Genomic DNA, 15,054 nt, shown 5'->3' with positions numbered 1-15,054 from the left:
GCTGCGCAAGTTGCTCAACACGGTAGTTTTCACGAATGGGCAGAAAGTGAGCAGACTTAGTCAAACGATCCACTATTACCCAAATGCTATCATGTTTGCTTGCTGTCAAAGGTAACTTGGTGATAAAGTCCATTGCTATACTTTCCCATTTCCACGTAGGAATTTCAGGTTGTTCGAGCAAACCAGATGGGCGTTGATGTTCAGCTTTTACCTTAGAACAAGTTAGGCATTTAGCTACGAACACAGCAATATCCTTTTTCATACCAGGCCACCAATAAGAAAGGCGCAAATCTTTGTACATTTTGTCAGCACCAGGATGAACAGAATACCGAGATTTGTGCGCTTCACTCAGTATGACAGAGCGAAGATTCTCATCGATGGGGATCCAGATGCGATTGAGATAGCAGAGAATTCCACTCAGATTAGGGACAAAATAAGCTTCCGCGCCACACGCTAACTCGGCGCGAAGGTTACCATTACTGATGGATGCGCGCTGCGCGTCACGAATGCGCGATTCAAGGTTGCTTTGGATCGGCGCGAAGTGAAGCTGCGTGCGCGGCAAGATACAGTTAAGCTGGCAGGGTTTACGGCTGAGCGCATCAGCTACCACATTAGCCTTACCAGGATGATACCGGATCTCACAATCGTAATCGCTGATGAGTTCGTTCCATCGGCGTTGTCTCATGTTGAGTTCCTTTTGATCAAAGATATGCTGAAGGCTTTTATGGTCGGTGTAGAGGATACACTTAGTACCATAAAGGTAGTGTCTCCAGATCTTCAAGGCAAATACCACTGCGCCTAATTCGAGGTCGTGAGTTGTATAATTCTTTTCATGAACCTTGAGTTGCCTTGATGCGTAAGCGATAACCTTGTCTCGTTGCATAAGAACACAACCGAGACCTTGGTTGGATGCATCGCAATACACGACAAAATCTTCATTACCCTCAGGTAGCGCAAGGACAGGAGCTTCACACAACAATCGCTTGAGCGTTAGAAAGGCTTCTTCTTGCTTCGAGCCCCAAATATACGGTTTACCTTTGTGCGTCAGAGCTGTTAAAGGCAATGCGATCTTTGAGAAGTTCGAAATAAATCGCCGGTAGTAACCAGCTAAGCCCAAGAAGGAACGGATTTCGGTAGGAGTGGATGGCGTAATCCAGTTCTTGATTGCTTCAATCTTGGATGGGTCGACATGAATACCCATCTTGTTTACAACATGACCAAGAAACTGTACTTCATCAGACCAAAATTCACACTTGGAGAGCTTGGCAAAGAGCTGCTCGGCTCTAAGCTTTTGCAATACCAACCGAAGATGTTGCTCATGCTCGGCCTTGGTCTTAGAATACACCAGAACATCATCGATAAACACAATCACGAATTTATCCAAGAAAGGCCTACACACCCGATTCATTAGATCCATGAAAATGGCGGGTGCGTTGGTTAAACCGAAGGACATGACCAAGAATTCAAAGTGGCCATAACGAGTTCGAAAAGCAGTCTTGGGAATATCTTCATCGCGGATACGCAACTGGTGATAACCAGAACGGAGATCGATCTTGGAGAAACAAGAGGCACCTTGGAGTTGATCAAAGAGGTCGTCAATACGCGGTAAGGGATACCGGTTCTTAATGGTGAGTTTGTTCAACTCGCGGTAATCGATACACATGCGAAACGATCCGTCTTTCTTTTTAACGAACAACACCGGAGCACCCCAGGGCGAAGAGCTAGGGCTAATGAATCCTTTAGCGGTCAACTCTTGAAGTTGACTTGCCAATTCTTGCATTTCAGCGGGCGCAAGACGGTAAGGAGATTTGGCTACGGGGGAGGCACCAGGGACAAGATCAATACGGAACTCGACTTCACGAGCGGGAGGAATACCAGGAAGATCATCAGGAAAAACTTCAGGGAAATCACGCACAACAGGGATATCGCGAAGCTTCTTCTTTCCTTCATCGGGTTTAACCACATGGGCTAAAAATGCAATACACTTCTTCCGCATGAGTCTTTGGGCTTCGGCGCAAGACATAAGCTTAAGACCACTGGAGGGTTTCTCGCCGTAGATATGAAGATCACCATTTTCTCGAGGAATGCGAATCAACTTCTTGGCGCAAATAACTTCGGCGCGATTCTTCGAGAGCCAGTCCATGCCAATAATAACATCAAAGCTTCCAAGAGGCATGGGGATGAGGTCGATTAGAAAATCGTTTTCGTTAAGGTTAAGCGTGCAATTTTTAATCACTGAGTTAATTAAAACAGTTTCACCATTAGCCAATTCAACTGAAAAATTTTCTTTTAGGTTATCGCTGCGCGGTCGCGCAAGCTTCTGCTCAAACGCGCGAGAAATAAAACTTCGATCGGCGCCAGTATCAAAAAGTACCGAAGCATAAAATCCGTTAAGCAAAAATGTACCATTAACTACGTCATTATTCGCTTGCGCTTGGTGCGCGGTTATGTTAAAAGCTCGGCCACGCGTCACTTGGTTCGAAATTTGGTTCACCGGATTCGCTTGTGTGATTTGCACTTGTAGTCTCGGGCACGCGTTCCGGAAATGACTGGGATCACCGCAGTTAAAGCACGTCCTGGGTCGTGGATTAGGGTATGTTGGTTGTGGGTTCTGCGGGTAGACTGGTGGTGTTGGCGCCATTGGGTTGGCGGAAGGGACTCTACAGTACTCAGCAGAGTGGCCAACGCGGCCACATCGGTTACATTGTCGACACGGGACTTGAGGTGGGTGGTGAAGTCTACAGGTTGGGCAAAAGGGTTGGTTTCCTGTGTAAGGTTTCTTAGTTGACGGGGCAGGGAGTGCGGGATTGGTTAAGGCATAGTTGTGGACTACAGGAGGTGTTGGGTAAGTTGACAGTGGGTTAGGAGCGTGTACTAGGGGTTGGTAGGCGGGTTGCTGGACAATGGGTGGGTTGGTAAGCGCATAGGCTTTGCGCCTGCGCTTGAGGTTATTACGGTTTGAAGGTTCTGGCTTGGTTTCTGTTGGTTCTGGGACAGTCTTGGCGGGTTTGGTCTTCTCAGTTCCCCGCAGGAACAGGGTTCCTGCCCTGACATGGTTGTCGCTGAGCACAGCGGCCAACTCGATGGCGTCAGAGAGGGTTGCTGGGTTCCTGGCCCATACAGAATCTTGAATTTCCATGGGGAGACCCCCAAGGAACTTCTCGATGGCTCGGCGGGAAGGGGTAACTAGGTGTGGGACAAGCAAACTAAGTTCGTGGAAGCGCGTCGCGTACTCGCGCGCTTCGCCACTGTACTGTTTCAGGTTCCAAAACTCTTCCTCCAGGCGCTTTACTTCGTTGGGAGGGCAGAACTCTCGCGTCAAGATTTCCTTGAATTCCTCCCAAAGCATGCTAGAAGCAGCCTCTGCGCCACGCGCGTGAGCTACTCCGTTCCACCAAGTAAGCGCCCTTGATTCTAGGACACTTGAGGCGTATAAGGTTCGTCGGTCTGGAGGGCATTGGGTATGGAGAAAAGTGTTCTCAATTTTCTCGAGCCATTGTAGCATAACGGTGGCTCCTTCAAGCCCTGTGAATTTCGGAGGGTTACCCACATTAAAGGATTTAATATTGTATCCGGAGGGGTTGGGATTATTTTGGTTTAAGGCTTGAGCTATCGCGGCGGCCATTTCCTGGGAACGTTGCTGCCTACGTCTGCGCGCTGCTTCTCTTCTCTGAAATCGGCGAGATAGCGGAGGCATTCTATAAAAGTTTTAATTTTTGTTAATATCTTGGTATGGGTAATCGTTTTAGCGCAAAGTATATCGTTGTAAAGCTTGTTTCGCGGAGTTAAATGCTATCAAATTTTGAAGTAAAATATGAATTTAAATGCAAACTTAATACAGGTAATGAATTCGAATTGAAAATCGACAATTCATGTATCACCATGACTTTCCGAATTCTCAATTTAAAATATCGAGTAAACGAGCATTGAAGATTGACAATTCATGTATCACCATGACTTTTCGAATCTTCAATATAAATTATACAAGTAAACGAACATTGGAGATCAACAATTCATGTATCACCATGACTTTTCAACCTTCAATGTAAAAACATAAAGTAATGGGAATCGAAAGTCAACTATTCATGTATCACCATGACTTTTTGGATTTTCAATCCCCCACAAACGAATATGTAAATAAACAAATCGGAATTAACAATAAAATTCGAAAGATCGCGGAAAACATAAAATCATATGCTGCGTATGCGCAAGCATATTTATAAATAACGAGTAATTAACAATAAGCGCGCGAACATGAGATTTCTCTCATGCGCGAGAAGGGACTCTTAGGTATTCTAGGTCGTTACGTCTAACCACCTATCCTAAAGTCACGGAGCTCTGATACCAATCTGTAACACCCCGACCGATGGCGGATTATACATCGGGGCGCCACATATTGTTTCATTACTCGTGACACTATTTGATGTCAATATTTATTAATACACATTTATCGCGCACGCGCAACGCAATCACAAGATAACATAAATTATAATTCAAAATATTCAAATAACATAAACTTGTCTTGTTACATTTTAAACTAGGTCCAAAATAAAAGCAAACATCCTATGTGTCCTCAAGCTCCGAATGCAGCTACTGCGAACCTAAACATGTGTTAAAATAAAACGTCAACACTTGCGTGTCGGTGAGAGATCAAGTTTAATAGATATAAATAGATAATAATAGATCTGCGCGCAACATGTGTAAATCTGGTGTTTAACAAGGGTGTAATCAGATTGTGATCAAGCCTAAATAGATCATAGCTCATAGTTCAATCCGTACTCCCAATTGAGCACAAAAACAAGAAATCATCTGTGCACGTGTAAACAAAAGAAAACCGTAAACGATAGGTCTCCCGTGTTCATCCAATGGATCCATGAAAACTTCGGAATAGGCCGAACAAAGCGGTTAATGATTCACACATACAAATAAACAGCCAAGTAAAACGTCCATAACACATGGGGTTTTGCGCGACAAAAGTTCATAAACAAGTTTAAGACTCAAGTTTGTACGAACACATGAACATCCCAAAACATTAAAAATAAAAAGGGATTAGGTACGAGATTACTCACCTGAAAAAGGTATGTTGAAAGATAATGCAAGAAACAAGCACAAGTTAACCTATAAATAAAAGTTTATTGGTTTAACGATTGGTTTTATGTCTTAAGTATCGATTGCTGTTAGTTAAACAAATTAAAATAAAGTATATATATTTATATTATAAATTTACCGAGATTCCGGGCAGAACAGAAGAGAAGACGGAGGCAAAGAGAGGAGGCGGCTGAGGAACAACGGCAGAGAGCAAGGAGAAGGAAATTAAGTGTTTGTGTGTGTAGTGTTAAATAACAAGAAAATAGTATTATTTATAGGCAAACCCTAGGGAACACAATCCCTAGAAAAGGGGAAAAGATCTTCTACAGAATCAAGCAAAAGATATCAAAAAGCAAAAGATCAGAAAAGTAAAAGATATCAAAAAGATATGGTAGCTGCAGGGGACAAGGGAAAAAGGCTGACAGGAACAGAATAAAGCAAAGGAGGTGTCAGGTAAAGGTTCTGGAAAAGCAGATCTCAAAAGATAATGTCAGTCACTTTTTCTGCCAAGCAATAGGGTTGGTGTGCATGCTGCGCCAAAAGTGGCTTTTCAGACATAAGATAGGTCAGGTCAACAGCACAGAAGATAAGACATCACAAAAGTAAACGGCTAGATTAAACAGAAGAAGAGACTCAAAGGGGGTTTAGCGCGAGAAGGCATCGAGCGCACGCGCGAGGGCGAAGGCAGACAGAGAACAGCCCACAGCGCGCCGCGGGAAGAACTAAAATCCTTAGCGCGTCGCGGGAAGAACTACCATTCTTAGCGCGCTGCGAGAAGAACTTCCGTTCTTAGCGCGCTGCGAGAAGAACTACAATTCTTAGCGCGTCGCGGGAAGAACTACCGTTCTTAGCGCGCTGCGGGAAGAACTACAATTCTTAGCGCGCTGCGAGAACAGTTCGCCTCGCGTATCGCAGGAACAACTGGTCTTCGCGCAGGCTTCCTTGTAAGGAGTCTGGCGCGTGGAGCTGCGCAGACAACCTTAGGCGGGAAGGAACAAAGGACAGTTAGGGGTTCAAGGCGCAAGGGCGGAACGACGACAAGAGAGAGAAAGAGGCGGGACGGCAACAAGAGGGAAAAGAAGGCGGAGAGAAGAAGAGGGAGAGGCGGAAAGGAAAATATTTTGTTATTAAAAGTAAAGTATAAGTATAAATAAATATTAAATCATAAAAGAAAGAGTTCGGATTGGAGAAACGGGTACCTGGGTCGGGTCGGATCGGGTCAGATGTCACACCTACCCAATTAAAGCGGGATTATACATTTCATGTCCTTTCCTTTCATTATTAAATTTTATTATTCGTGTACCTAATTAAATTTTAAAATCAACATATTAAGATAATTGTATTATCTGAATTTAGTAAATGAAGTACTTAATATCTTGTATGTCAATGTATCCATCATCAACTCTTAAAGCTCTTAGTACAACATCATGAAGCTTCAATTTTTTAGACATTACTCTTCAATCCTTTAGAAAACAAAAAGTTATGGTTTACATGTGTTATTATTATTATTATAGATAGATTATTATTATCATTATTATGGTGACTATCCACATTCTTAACTCCCATGTGTCATTATGTTTCTATTAACTTTGTTAGCCTATATATAGTGCATTCTTGTGCTTCTATTACATAAACATACATACATACATACCAATGAATAACAACCTCCCTTTTCTCCACTTATCATACCCTCTATACACTATTTCTCAATGTTATAAGAATGTAATAAGGAAAAGTTTAGGCGATTTGGGCTAAGGAAAAATATGATAGTGTAAAGTTCGGACTAAACTAAGCACACTTTTGGTAGTGTTGAAATTTGTAAGCACACTTTTGGTAGTGCTGGAAATTTGTAAAATCAATGGATAATACAATATGTATGAAAAGATTCAATTAACTTAATGGCTCACGTAAACAAGCCAAAAATGGTTTTCTCTTTTATTCCTTGAGTGTCCTTCCTTTGTGAATGCACACAATATATCAGACAAACAACAAGCATTTAGTCATCAAACTCTAGCCATTGTCAGTAAAACAATCATAATAACAAAATGATGGTTACATTTACTTTCTGTATGTGATCATTACGACTTCACAGCAAAAAAGAGTTCTTAAAGAAACATTAGTGACCATGTTACCAATATTGAGATTAATGGAACAATAAAACAAAGTTGACAAAATTACCATATAAAAACTGTTTAAACAAACAACTAATATGAGTTTGAAAATAACTATTATGTTTGTGAAAATTTAATAAAAATATTTTGAAAAGTAAAAAATAGGGATTTGATATGAAAAGACCTTTCACCAATTCATTCACCAGGTTATTAATATTATTATTTATAGCCTTACCGAACAAAGGTCTATGGTTTACATATGTTATTACTTATGTTTTTATTAACTTTGTTAGTTAATATATACTAGCTTGTTTGTTTTTTAACCAAAGTTGGTAACCTATATATTATCCCAACAACCATATAGACACGAAAATGAAATACGTACCGCCAAAAATTTCAAGGTGTGCAAGTGCACAAACCTGTCAGCGTCATCGGCTGTCAACAATAAGGTGGGAGGATATTGACGAGAGCGATCATTAGATTGCTCCCATGGTCTCCTAACATTATGCACTGGTGAATACCTAATTAAACAATAACATTATGCACTGGTGAGTACCTAATTAAACAATAACAATTAAAAACCTCCAAAATTTAAAGTTGTATTAAATATATATTAATCATAAATTGCATGAGGATTGATGGTTACATTGCTCACTAGATAAACATAGCATTAATGGCTTCGCCGCCTTACTTACCGCCGACGAGGCGTCTCAACTTACCGGTAAATCACCAGCACCAACCACTTTGTACCTCATGTGAAGTAGTACCTAATTTGTCACCACTTGAAATTTGGCAGTTTTAGACCATAGTAAATTACAAAAGATATAAAGAAAGATATGTAGATTTGCTTTATTTAAAAGTCTACCATGTCTCTTTCTTATGAAACAAAAAAATTACCATGTGAATACTGGTTTCTCGATACTTAGTCATATTCACTATCCTTTTGATTTCCATGATTTATTTTCCATTTTAAAAGGCTTTCCGGTTGAAATATTCTCACTTCACCAACGTCCCACCCACCTCTCCAGTAGTCCGGTAGTCCCCCCATGTGAATTACCTATACTTAAATCATAATTAATGAAGAATATATCCATTTCACACCCATTCTACCCTACAGTAAAAACACCTTTACCCTCATTCTAAGAAATTATAACCACTATTAAACACATATCTATATTATATTATATATAAAGGAGGAGTGATGGACAATGGAGGTAATTTCACATATTTTCTAAATCACGTCATTACATTACTTTACACTAACTATTTTACACTAACTAAATTGTCTTAGAAATATCAATAATAAAATTTGACTATTTTTCTAACTAAATATGATAAGAGTATCATGAATATGGTGACACATTAAATTTTAATCTTAGGTGATGTAGCATGTGTGTGAATAAAACCCGAATTGTGATTGTCCATGGGTGAACATGGATGGGCCATTTGGGTGGATTGGGTTAGGAATGGTCAAATATATATTCTTTCAAATCTGCATGGAGTTATGAACATTAATTCCAAATAAATGTGTTATAACACGGTTGCATGCCAATTTCTCTTCGTGGACTATTAACCACTCTTACACACATACAAATTATAATAATAACTCATTAGTTTATATTCGTATTATATAAATAAGAAATTAAACTGACACTTTAATAGAGATAATTTCACATATTTTCTAAATCACATCATTACATCACTTTACACTAACTATTTTACATTAACTAAATTGTCTTAGAAATATCAATAATAAAATTTAACTATTTTTCTAACTAAATATGATAAGAGTATCATGAATATGGTGACACAGTAAATTTTAATTTTAGGTGATGTAGCATGTGTGTGAATAAAACTCGAATTGTGATTTTCCATGGGTGAACATGGATGGGCCATTTGGGTGGATTGGGTTAGGAATGGTCAAATATATTTTCTTTCTAATCTGCATGGAGTTATGAACATTAATTCCAAGTAAATGTGTTATAACACGGTTGCATGCCAAGTTCTCTTCATGGACTATTAACCACTCTTACACACATACAAATTATAATAATAACTCATTATCAAGTGACATATATGATTATTCATGTGTTAACTCAAGCATGCATTGTTCTTTCTTTACATTTTTTTATCATAATTAAGCAATTTTTTAATTAATGCACTTGAAATTGGGTAAGATTAGTCTTTTATGTTTTTGGTTAATTATATGATTATTCAGGTGTCAAGTCATTAGTTTTGGATAACAAGAACGATTTATTTACCTAAAACCGCCACCTAAAAAGTGTTTATTCAAGAATGGGGCAACTTCATATATACCTCTCAACTAACAAAAGCAAGAATCGTAGCAGGAGCAAGATTTTATCGGGGTATGATAAAATAAAAAAGTCGTGTTATCTGAAATACATGAAATACATGTAGATGCTGATAATAGCATTAATATAATGTGCAGGTGATGGTTTGGTGTGACTGTGAAATGATGGAGCGGGAAAGGTTACTTAGATGCATGTTTTGTGTATTACAACGTTCTAGAAAGTTAAATTTAATATAGAACATTTATTATATTAAATTATATCGAGAGTGTATGGCTTGAAGAATGTCATTGTCTGTTTATGCTTTCTAGACAAGGTTGGATAAATTTGTAGAATTGGAATATATTGTTGTCTTGATAATGAGATTTAGTGTGTTTTTAACTTTTTATTAGTTGTCACATTATTTTTAGGAGGTGCTATAAAACAGAGTCCAATAAAATCATATGGCTAAATTGTCTTAAACCGTATATGTGTCATTGTTTTAATTTTTCCAGATATGAAACATATAATCACAAAAGTTAATCAAGAACCACCAAACAAGCATTATAATAAATTAAGACATGATCATATAGACTTGTAATGTTCCTCAAAAAACTACTATGTTATATAAAATTTTACTTCAAGTACTTGATATTTATAGATGCAAGCTAATAACTCATCAATTTAAACCAATATTAATTAATAACTCATCAACTTATATTAGTATATTCACAAAATGAAACCCACTTTTCATCAACTCACCAATTAATACTCATTGATGCATCCATTCAATGACACTTTCGATTTCACAAACACCATCACTAGCCTTATTTCAAGTTAACTCCCATATTATTCCTAGCCACTCTTTGCAGTCAACATTCCATCTACCACTCTTCTCACAACAAGTATGCACATTGTTAATTCCATCAACACTTTTAGAATGTTAGAAAGAAACATTGCCTCTCGCTCACTTCACAAATACAACAGGCACAAGTACCACTATTCGGGCCACCCTATTCAATATTTTTAGCATTATATGTGGATACCGGGTATGGTGGGTAAAATCTTAGTTTTAGGCAACAAATTTAAACGGTAGTTAATATAAGGATTAATTTCATATATACCCTTACAAACATAACAAATAACATATATGCCCAAGCAAAACTTAATATATCATATATACCCTTATAAAGTAATTAAAATATCATATATGCCCTTATAAACACAATTAAAGTATCATATATACCCCTGTTAGTTAATAATAATTTAATAAATGACTATTTTTACCGTTATTTTATAAAAAAATTAACTTTTATTTATGTCCACTTTAACGAATATACCATTATATCCCTTTCTATTAGATAATGTGTTTATACCGTATGTTATTATTTTAATTTTAATTGACGTTTCTCACCTTTAACGACAACCAAATCGTCTCTCGTCACTACTTCAAAATTGCAAACCATTCGAAGATTTATCGCATCAAATGGTCTACACTATAAAACATGTTATCGCTTCTAATCAAACAAGAGTACTATGGTCATTTTTTAAATTTTTTAATGAACTGATATATTAATAACTATGTAAGGGCGTATACGATATTTTTAGTTTTCCATGGGTATACATGATATTTTTAATATTTGTAAGGGTATATATGAAATTGCACCTTGATATAATCATTCTCTAACACTAACCGATTTGTCCAGTATGTGCGTGAATAGAACTCAAATTTTGATGGCCCATGGGTGAACATGGATGGGTCGTTTGGGAGGGTTGGGGTAGGAATGATCAAATATATATTATTTCTAATCTTCATGGAGTCATGAGCATTAATTGCAAGTAAATGTGCTATTAAAGAGGACGTGACACCCATATAGATAGAGTGAATGGGTTTCAAATCATATGGAAACACCACCTCACCCAATGAGGGTGAGATGCGTGACTTCATTTCATGAAAAATGTTTGTCACACAAAATTGATTCATTGTTGGTCATTGAAGAATTAAAATGAACTAATAAAGTTTTAGGGTACTTGTGGGTAGGTGTTGCCGGTAATTTTGTGGTTTATGGGTAATTAAGAGTAGAAATGAGGTGACAATACATGATTGACTGATGCATGAGTAATACCCATGAGTGCCCATTCTCCCCTTACATCTTAAATATGTACATACACCATTTTGATACACATATTTGATAGATACTATTGAAATGAGAAAACCCGCACCAAGAATGCCCCATGACAAAAGTAAAACTCATACACCACTAAGCATCACTAACACGAGTTCTGCTTCAAGAAAGGATTTATTATCAAAATGTCCAAAAGGACCAGACCCCGGTACACTCAGTAACATATTTCATTACTCATAGGATTAAACTACAATTTATACAGTTTGTTTTTATTAACAAAAATAACATTGTTGGTTGTTAGCAACACCCACACCCACTTCAAACACAACTAAACTATGGTTAAAGATCGGATGCCCTATCATGTTGCTAAGAAACATTACCCCATAAAACGTCATAGACAAAGGAACAAGGCTATAGCAAGGCATTCAAGCGTAACGCGATTGACACTAAGATAGCTATCGGGAACACCAAGGAAAAAGAGTGTTTCTACTAAAGTATCACACTCACCGTATTTGCAGACGACATGTCAGGCGTAACGTTGCTTTTGAAATAATACCGTTTGATGAGGTTATTTTAAAATTATTTTGGTATTGCTATTTTACTAACTACCTAGATTGTTTCACTTATATCTTATGTTATTGATATTTTTAATATTTACTTTATGAATCAAAACCTTATTGTTAATGTTGTGTAGATTTAATCGAATATAAAAAAGCAGTATATTTTCTAAATCACATCATTACATCACTTTACACTAACTATTTTACACTAACTAAATTGTCTTAGAAATATCAATAATAAAATTTGACTATTTTTCTAAGTAAATATGATAAGAGTATCATGAATATGGTGACATAGTAAATTTTAATTTTTGGTGATGTAGCATGTGTGTGAATAAAACTCGAATTGTGATTGTCCATGGGTGAACATGGATGGGCCATTTGGGTGGATTGGGTTAGGAATGATCAAATATATATTCTTTCTAATCTGCATGGAGTTATGATAATTCCAAGTAAATGTGTTATAACACGGTTGCATGCCAAGTTCTCTTCATGGACTATTAACCACCCATACACATACAAATTATAATAATAACTCATTAGTTTATATTCATATTATATAAATAAGAAATTAAACTGACACTTTATCAAGTGACCAATATCAAAATTAAGGGAACAAGACTAATATGTAAAAGCGTTCAAGTTCAAGTGTAACGTGATTGACGCTGAGATAGCTATCGGGGAACACCAAGGAAAAACATGTTTCTACCAACGACAACACTCACCGTATCTGAAGATGACATGTCAGGCGTAACATTATTTTAAAATAATACCGTTCGTTGAGGTTCTATTAATGTCTTGCTATCTTACTAACTACTTGGATTGTTTTACTTTTATCTTATGTTTATTACTGGTATTTTAATATTTATCTTATGAACCAACCTTATTCTCAATTTATGTGAACTACCCTTTGAGTCCACTAATATCTTCATGGAGATTGCATATGGTATTGTTTATGGTGCTTTTTCTACTTTGCTCACAAACCCTAGGAAAGTTGTAAAGTTGAAGAGATGAAAAGAATTGCCATATCTTCTAGGACGGCTATACCTTACCACTTTGAGTGCTTGTAATGTTTGATATCATTATTCTTTTTATTTGTAAATAAATGTCCTTAATTTAAGTAGGTAAAATCATTGTTAATGGTAGGTTTTGAAATTTTAATTAACATAAAGGATTGAATGTGTGTTAATTGGTGAGTAGTTAGAGATGAAAGAGATACTCAAACTAATGTCAATTAAGTTGTTTGTTCACGAATGATAGAATGGGTAAAGAGGCGGGCATACGTGAGTTGGTTGTGCACATGCATACTGGTGTATGCATATATATGGAATCGATGATGTTATAAAGTAACTGATACTAACTTGCATAAACAAAAAGTTTCTACTTGGTGCCTTACAAACTGACAAGCAAGAATATTAAAAAATGTTTCACAAAACATGGTGTATCCAATATATATGCATGCATTAATATTTTAGTGCGCAACCCCCCCCCCCCCATCCACACGCACGCACACACACACAAACAAATGCAAATGCAAAAATGTGATCGCACTAATAACCAATTACACACCACACCAAACACTACAAACTAATATAAGGAGATGAGTTACTCGAACTCGCAGCAACGCGCGGGCACTTTTGCTAGTACATTATAAAATTCAACCACTTAACATAGCTATAATTCCTTTGGTACAACAAAATTTAAACATGACTTGTGATAGAATGAATTTTAATTTTATAATATGAAATCAGCATATGATATATGATGTATTAAATAATAAATGAAAAGGTAAATGAAGTAAATAAAAATTAAAAGTTAAGTTGATTATTTTAGTTTCAAGTAAGAAGTATTAAAATGATTATTATTAATTATTGCATAAAATCCAAAATAATTAACACTCATGTTAACACATCATCTAAAATTCTAAATCCAAATGTCCATAAATCAAATTCCAAATTCAAGAAACATACCCATTATCATCTTCAGCTCCATCCTTTTGACTCACATTCTCACCAGAATTCTCACAAATAACCTCATCTAAAGCCTTCAAATTATCTTCACGTGAAGGGCAATTATGTCTTTTACTATCCGTGTCCGTGACACATTTTGAGATGTTACTGAGTTGGGTCTTCTGCACTTCCATCTGATGTTGAGATTTAGAAGACGAAACCGATGAAATCTCGCTTCTTTCGGAACAATCGTCCGCGGAAACATATAATATGTTCAAAGAATCAAGCTTTTTCATCAACAACTTCAGTCGTTTTTCAGCTTTGTTTCTTGATTTTATCTCCATCTTTAACCGCTTCTCGAGCTCACTCACCTACAATTTTCAAGATTTATAAAGCCCGAATCAAGATCAAACAATGCGTCTTAAATTCAAAACTCAAAACTGCATGTCAGTACCTTGCTAACCAATAAGATCAGATAAAAATAAATAAATAAAGTAACGCAGTAGTAACCATATGATTTCATATATAGTAACTTTTAAGACTGACGGAGTGGCAGTCTTAAAAGGCTAATACAGTTATGAAATCAGGTGCTTACCACCGTACCATCGGTTTACAGTTTTGGTATCAAAATATAATAAAAATACAAAACCTTTTTGCTAATTAGTTCAGATTCTTGATTAGCAGCTTTGGAAGCTGCTCTTTCAGCAAGCAATCTGCCTCTTAAACACTCTATAGTTCTTAAACCTTCATCTTCTTCTTCAAATCTTTTGTCACTGAAATAAAATACCCATATCATAATTTGGTCATTAGAGAGATTATTACTTTATTAGTGAGAAAAAGATTGTGACCCACCTCCATTTAGCTTGGAAAGAATCATCAGCCACCATTGTTTCTTGCTTCTTGTTTTTTTCACCTTTTCTTGGATTCTTGAG

The 15,054-nt window shown here is 36.9% G+C and overlaps 1 protein-coding gene across 1 annotated transcript; it reads right to left on the bottom strand.

Moving 5' to 3' along the window:
* Positions 1-14,126: 14,126 nt before the first annotated feature.
* On the bottom strand, positions 14,127-15,054 carry LOC143535576 (uncharacterized). The gene is made up of 3 exons (XM_077029793.1): positions 14,975-15,054; positions 14,772-14,895; positions 14,127-14,493 (listed from the first exon to the last, which is right to left on the bottom strand). Exons 1-3 carry the CDS (start codon positions 15,007-15,009, stop codon positions 14,131-14,133), a joined length of 522 nt encoding a protein of 173 aa, XP_076885908.1. The 5' UTR covers positions 15,010-15,054; the 3' UTR covers positions 14,127-14,130.

The sequence above is a fragment of the Bidens hawaiensis genome, unplaced genomic scaffold, assembly GCF_021521415.1.
Source record: "Bidens hawaiensis isolate Kalapana, Puna unplaced genomic scaffold, B.hawaiensis_p1.1 tig00010569_1, whole genome shotgun sequence".
In the NCBI taxonomy this organism is placed as follows: Eukaryota; Viridiplantae; Streptophyta; class Magnoliopsida; order Asterales; family Asteraceae; genus Bidens; species Bidens hawaiensis.
The sequence above is the reverse complement of the archived record's forward strand: the minus strand, read 5'-3'. Positions and strand labels throughout refer to the sequence as shown.

Bases quoted from the DNA above. Each gene is read 5' to 3' on its own strand.
- LOC143535576 (XM_077029793.1), bottom strand. From the start codon at position 15,009: ATGGTGGCTGATGATTCTTTCCAAGCTAAATGGAG. The intron at 14,896-14,974 runs GTGGGTCACAAT...ATTTTATTTCAG, and splicing joins TCTTTCCAAGCTAAATGGAG to TGACAAAAGATTTGAAGAAG. The intron at 14,494-14,771 runs GTTTTGTATTTT...TGAAAATTGTAG, and splicing joins CTGAACTAATTAGCAAAAAG to GTGAGTGAGCTCGAGAAGCG.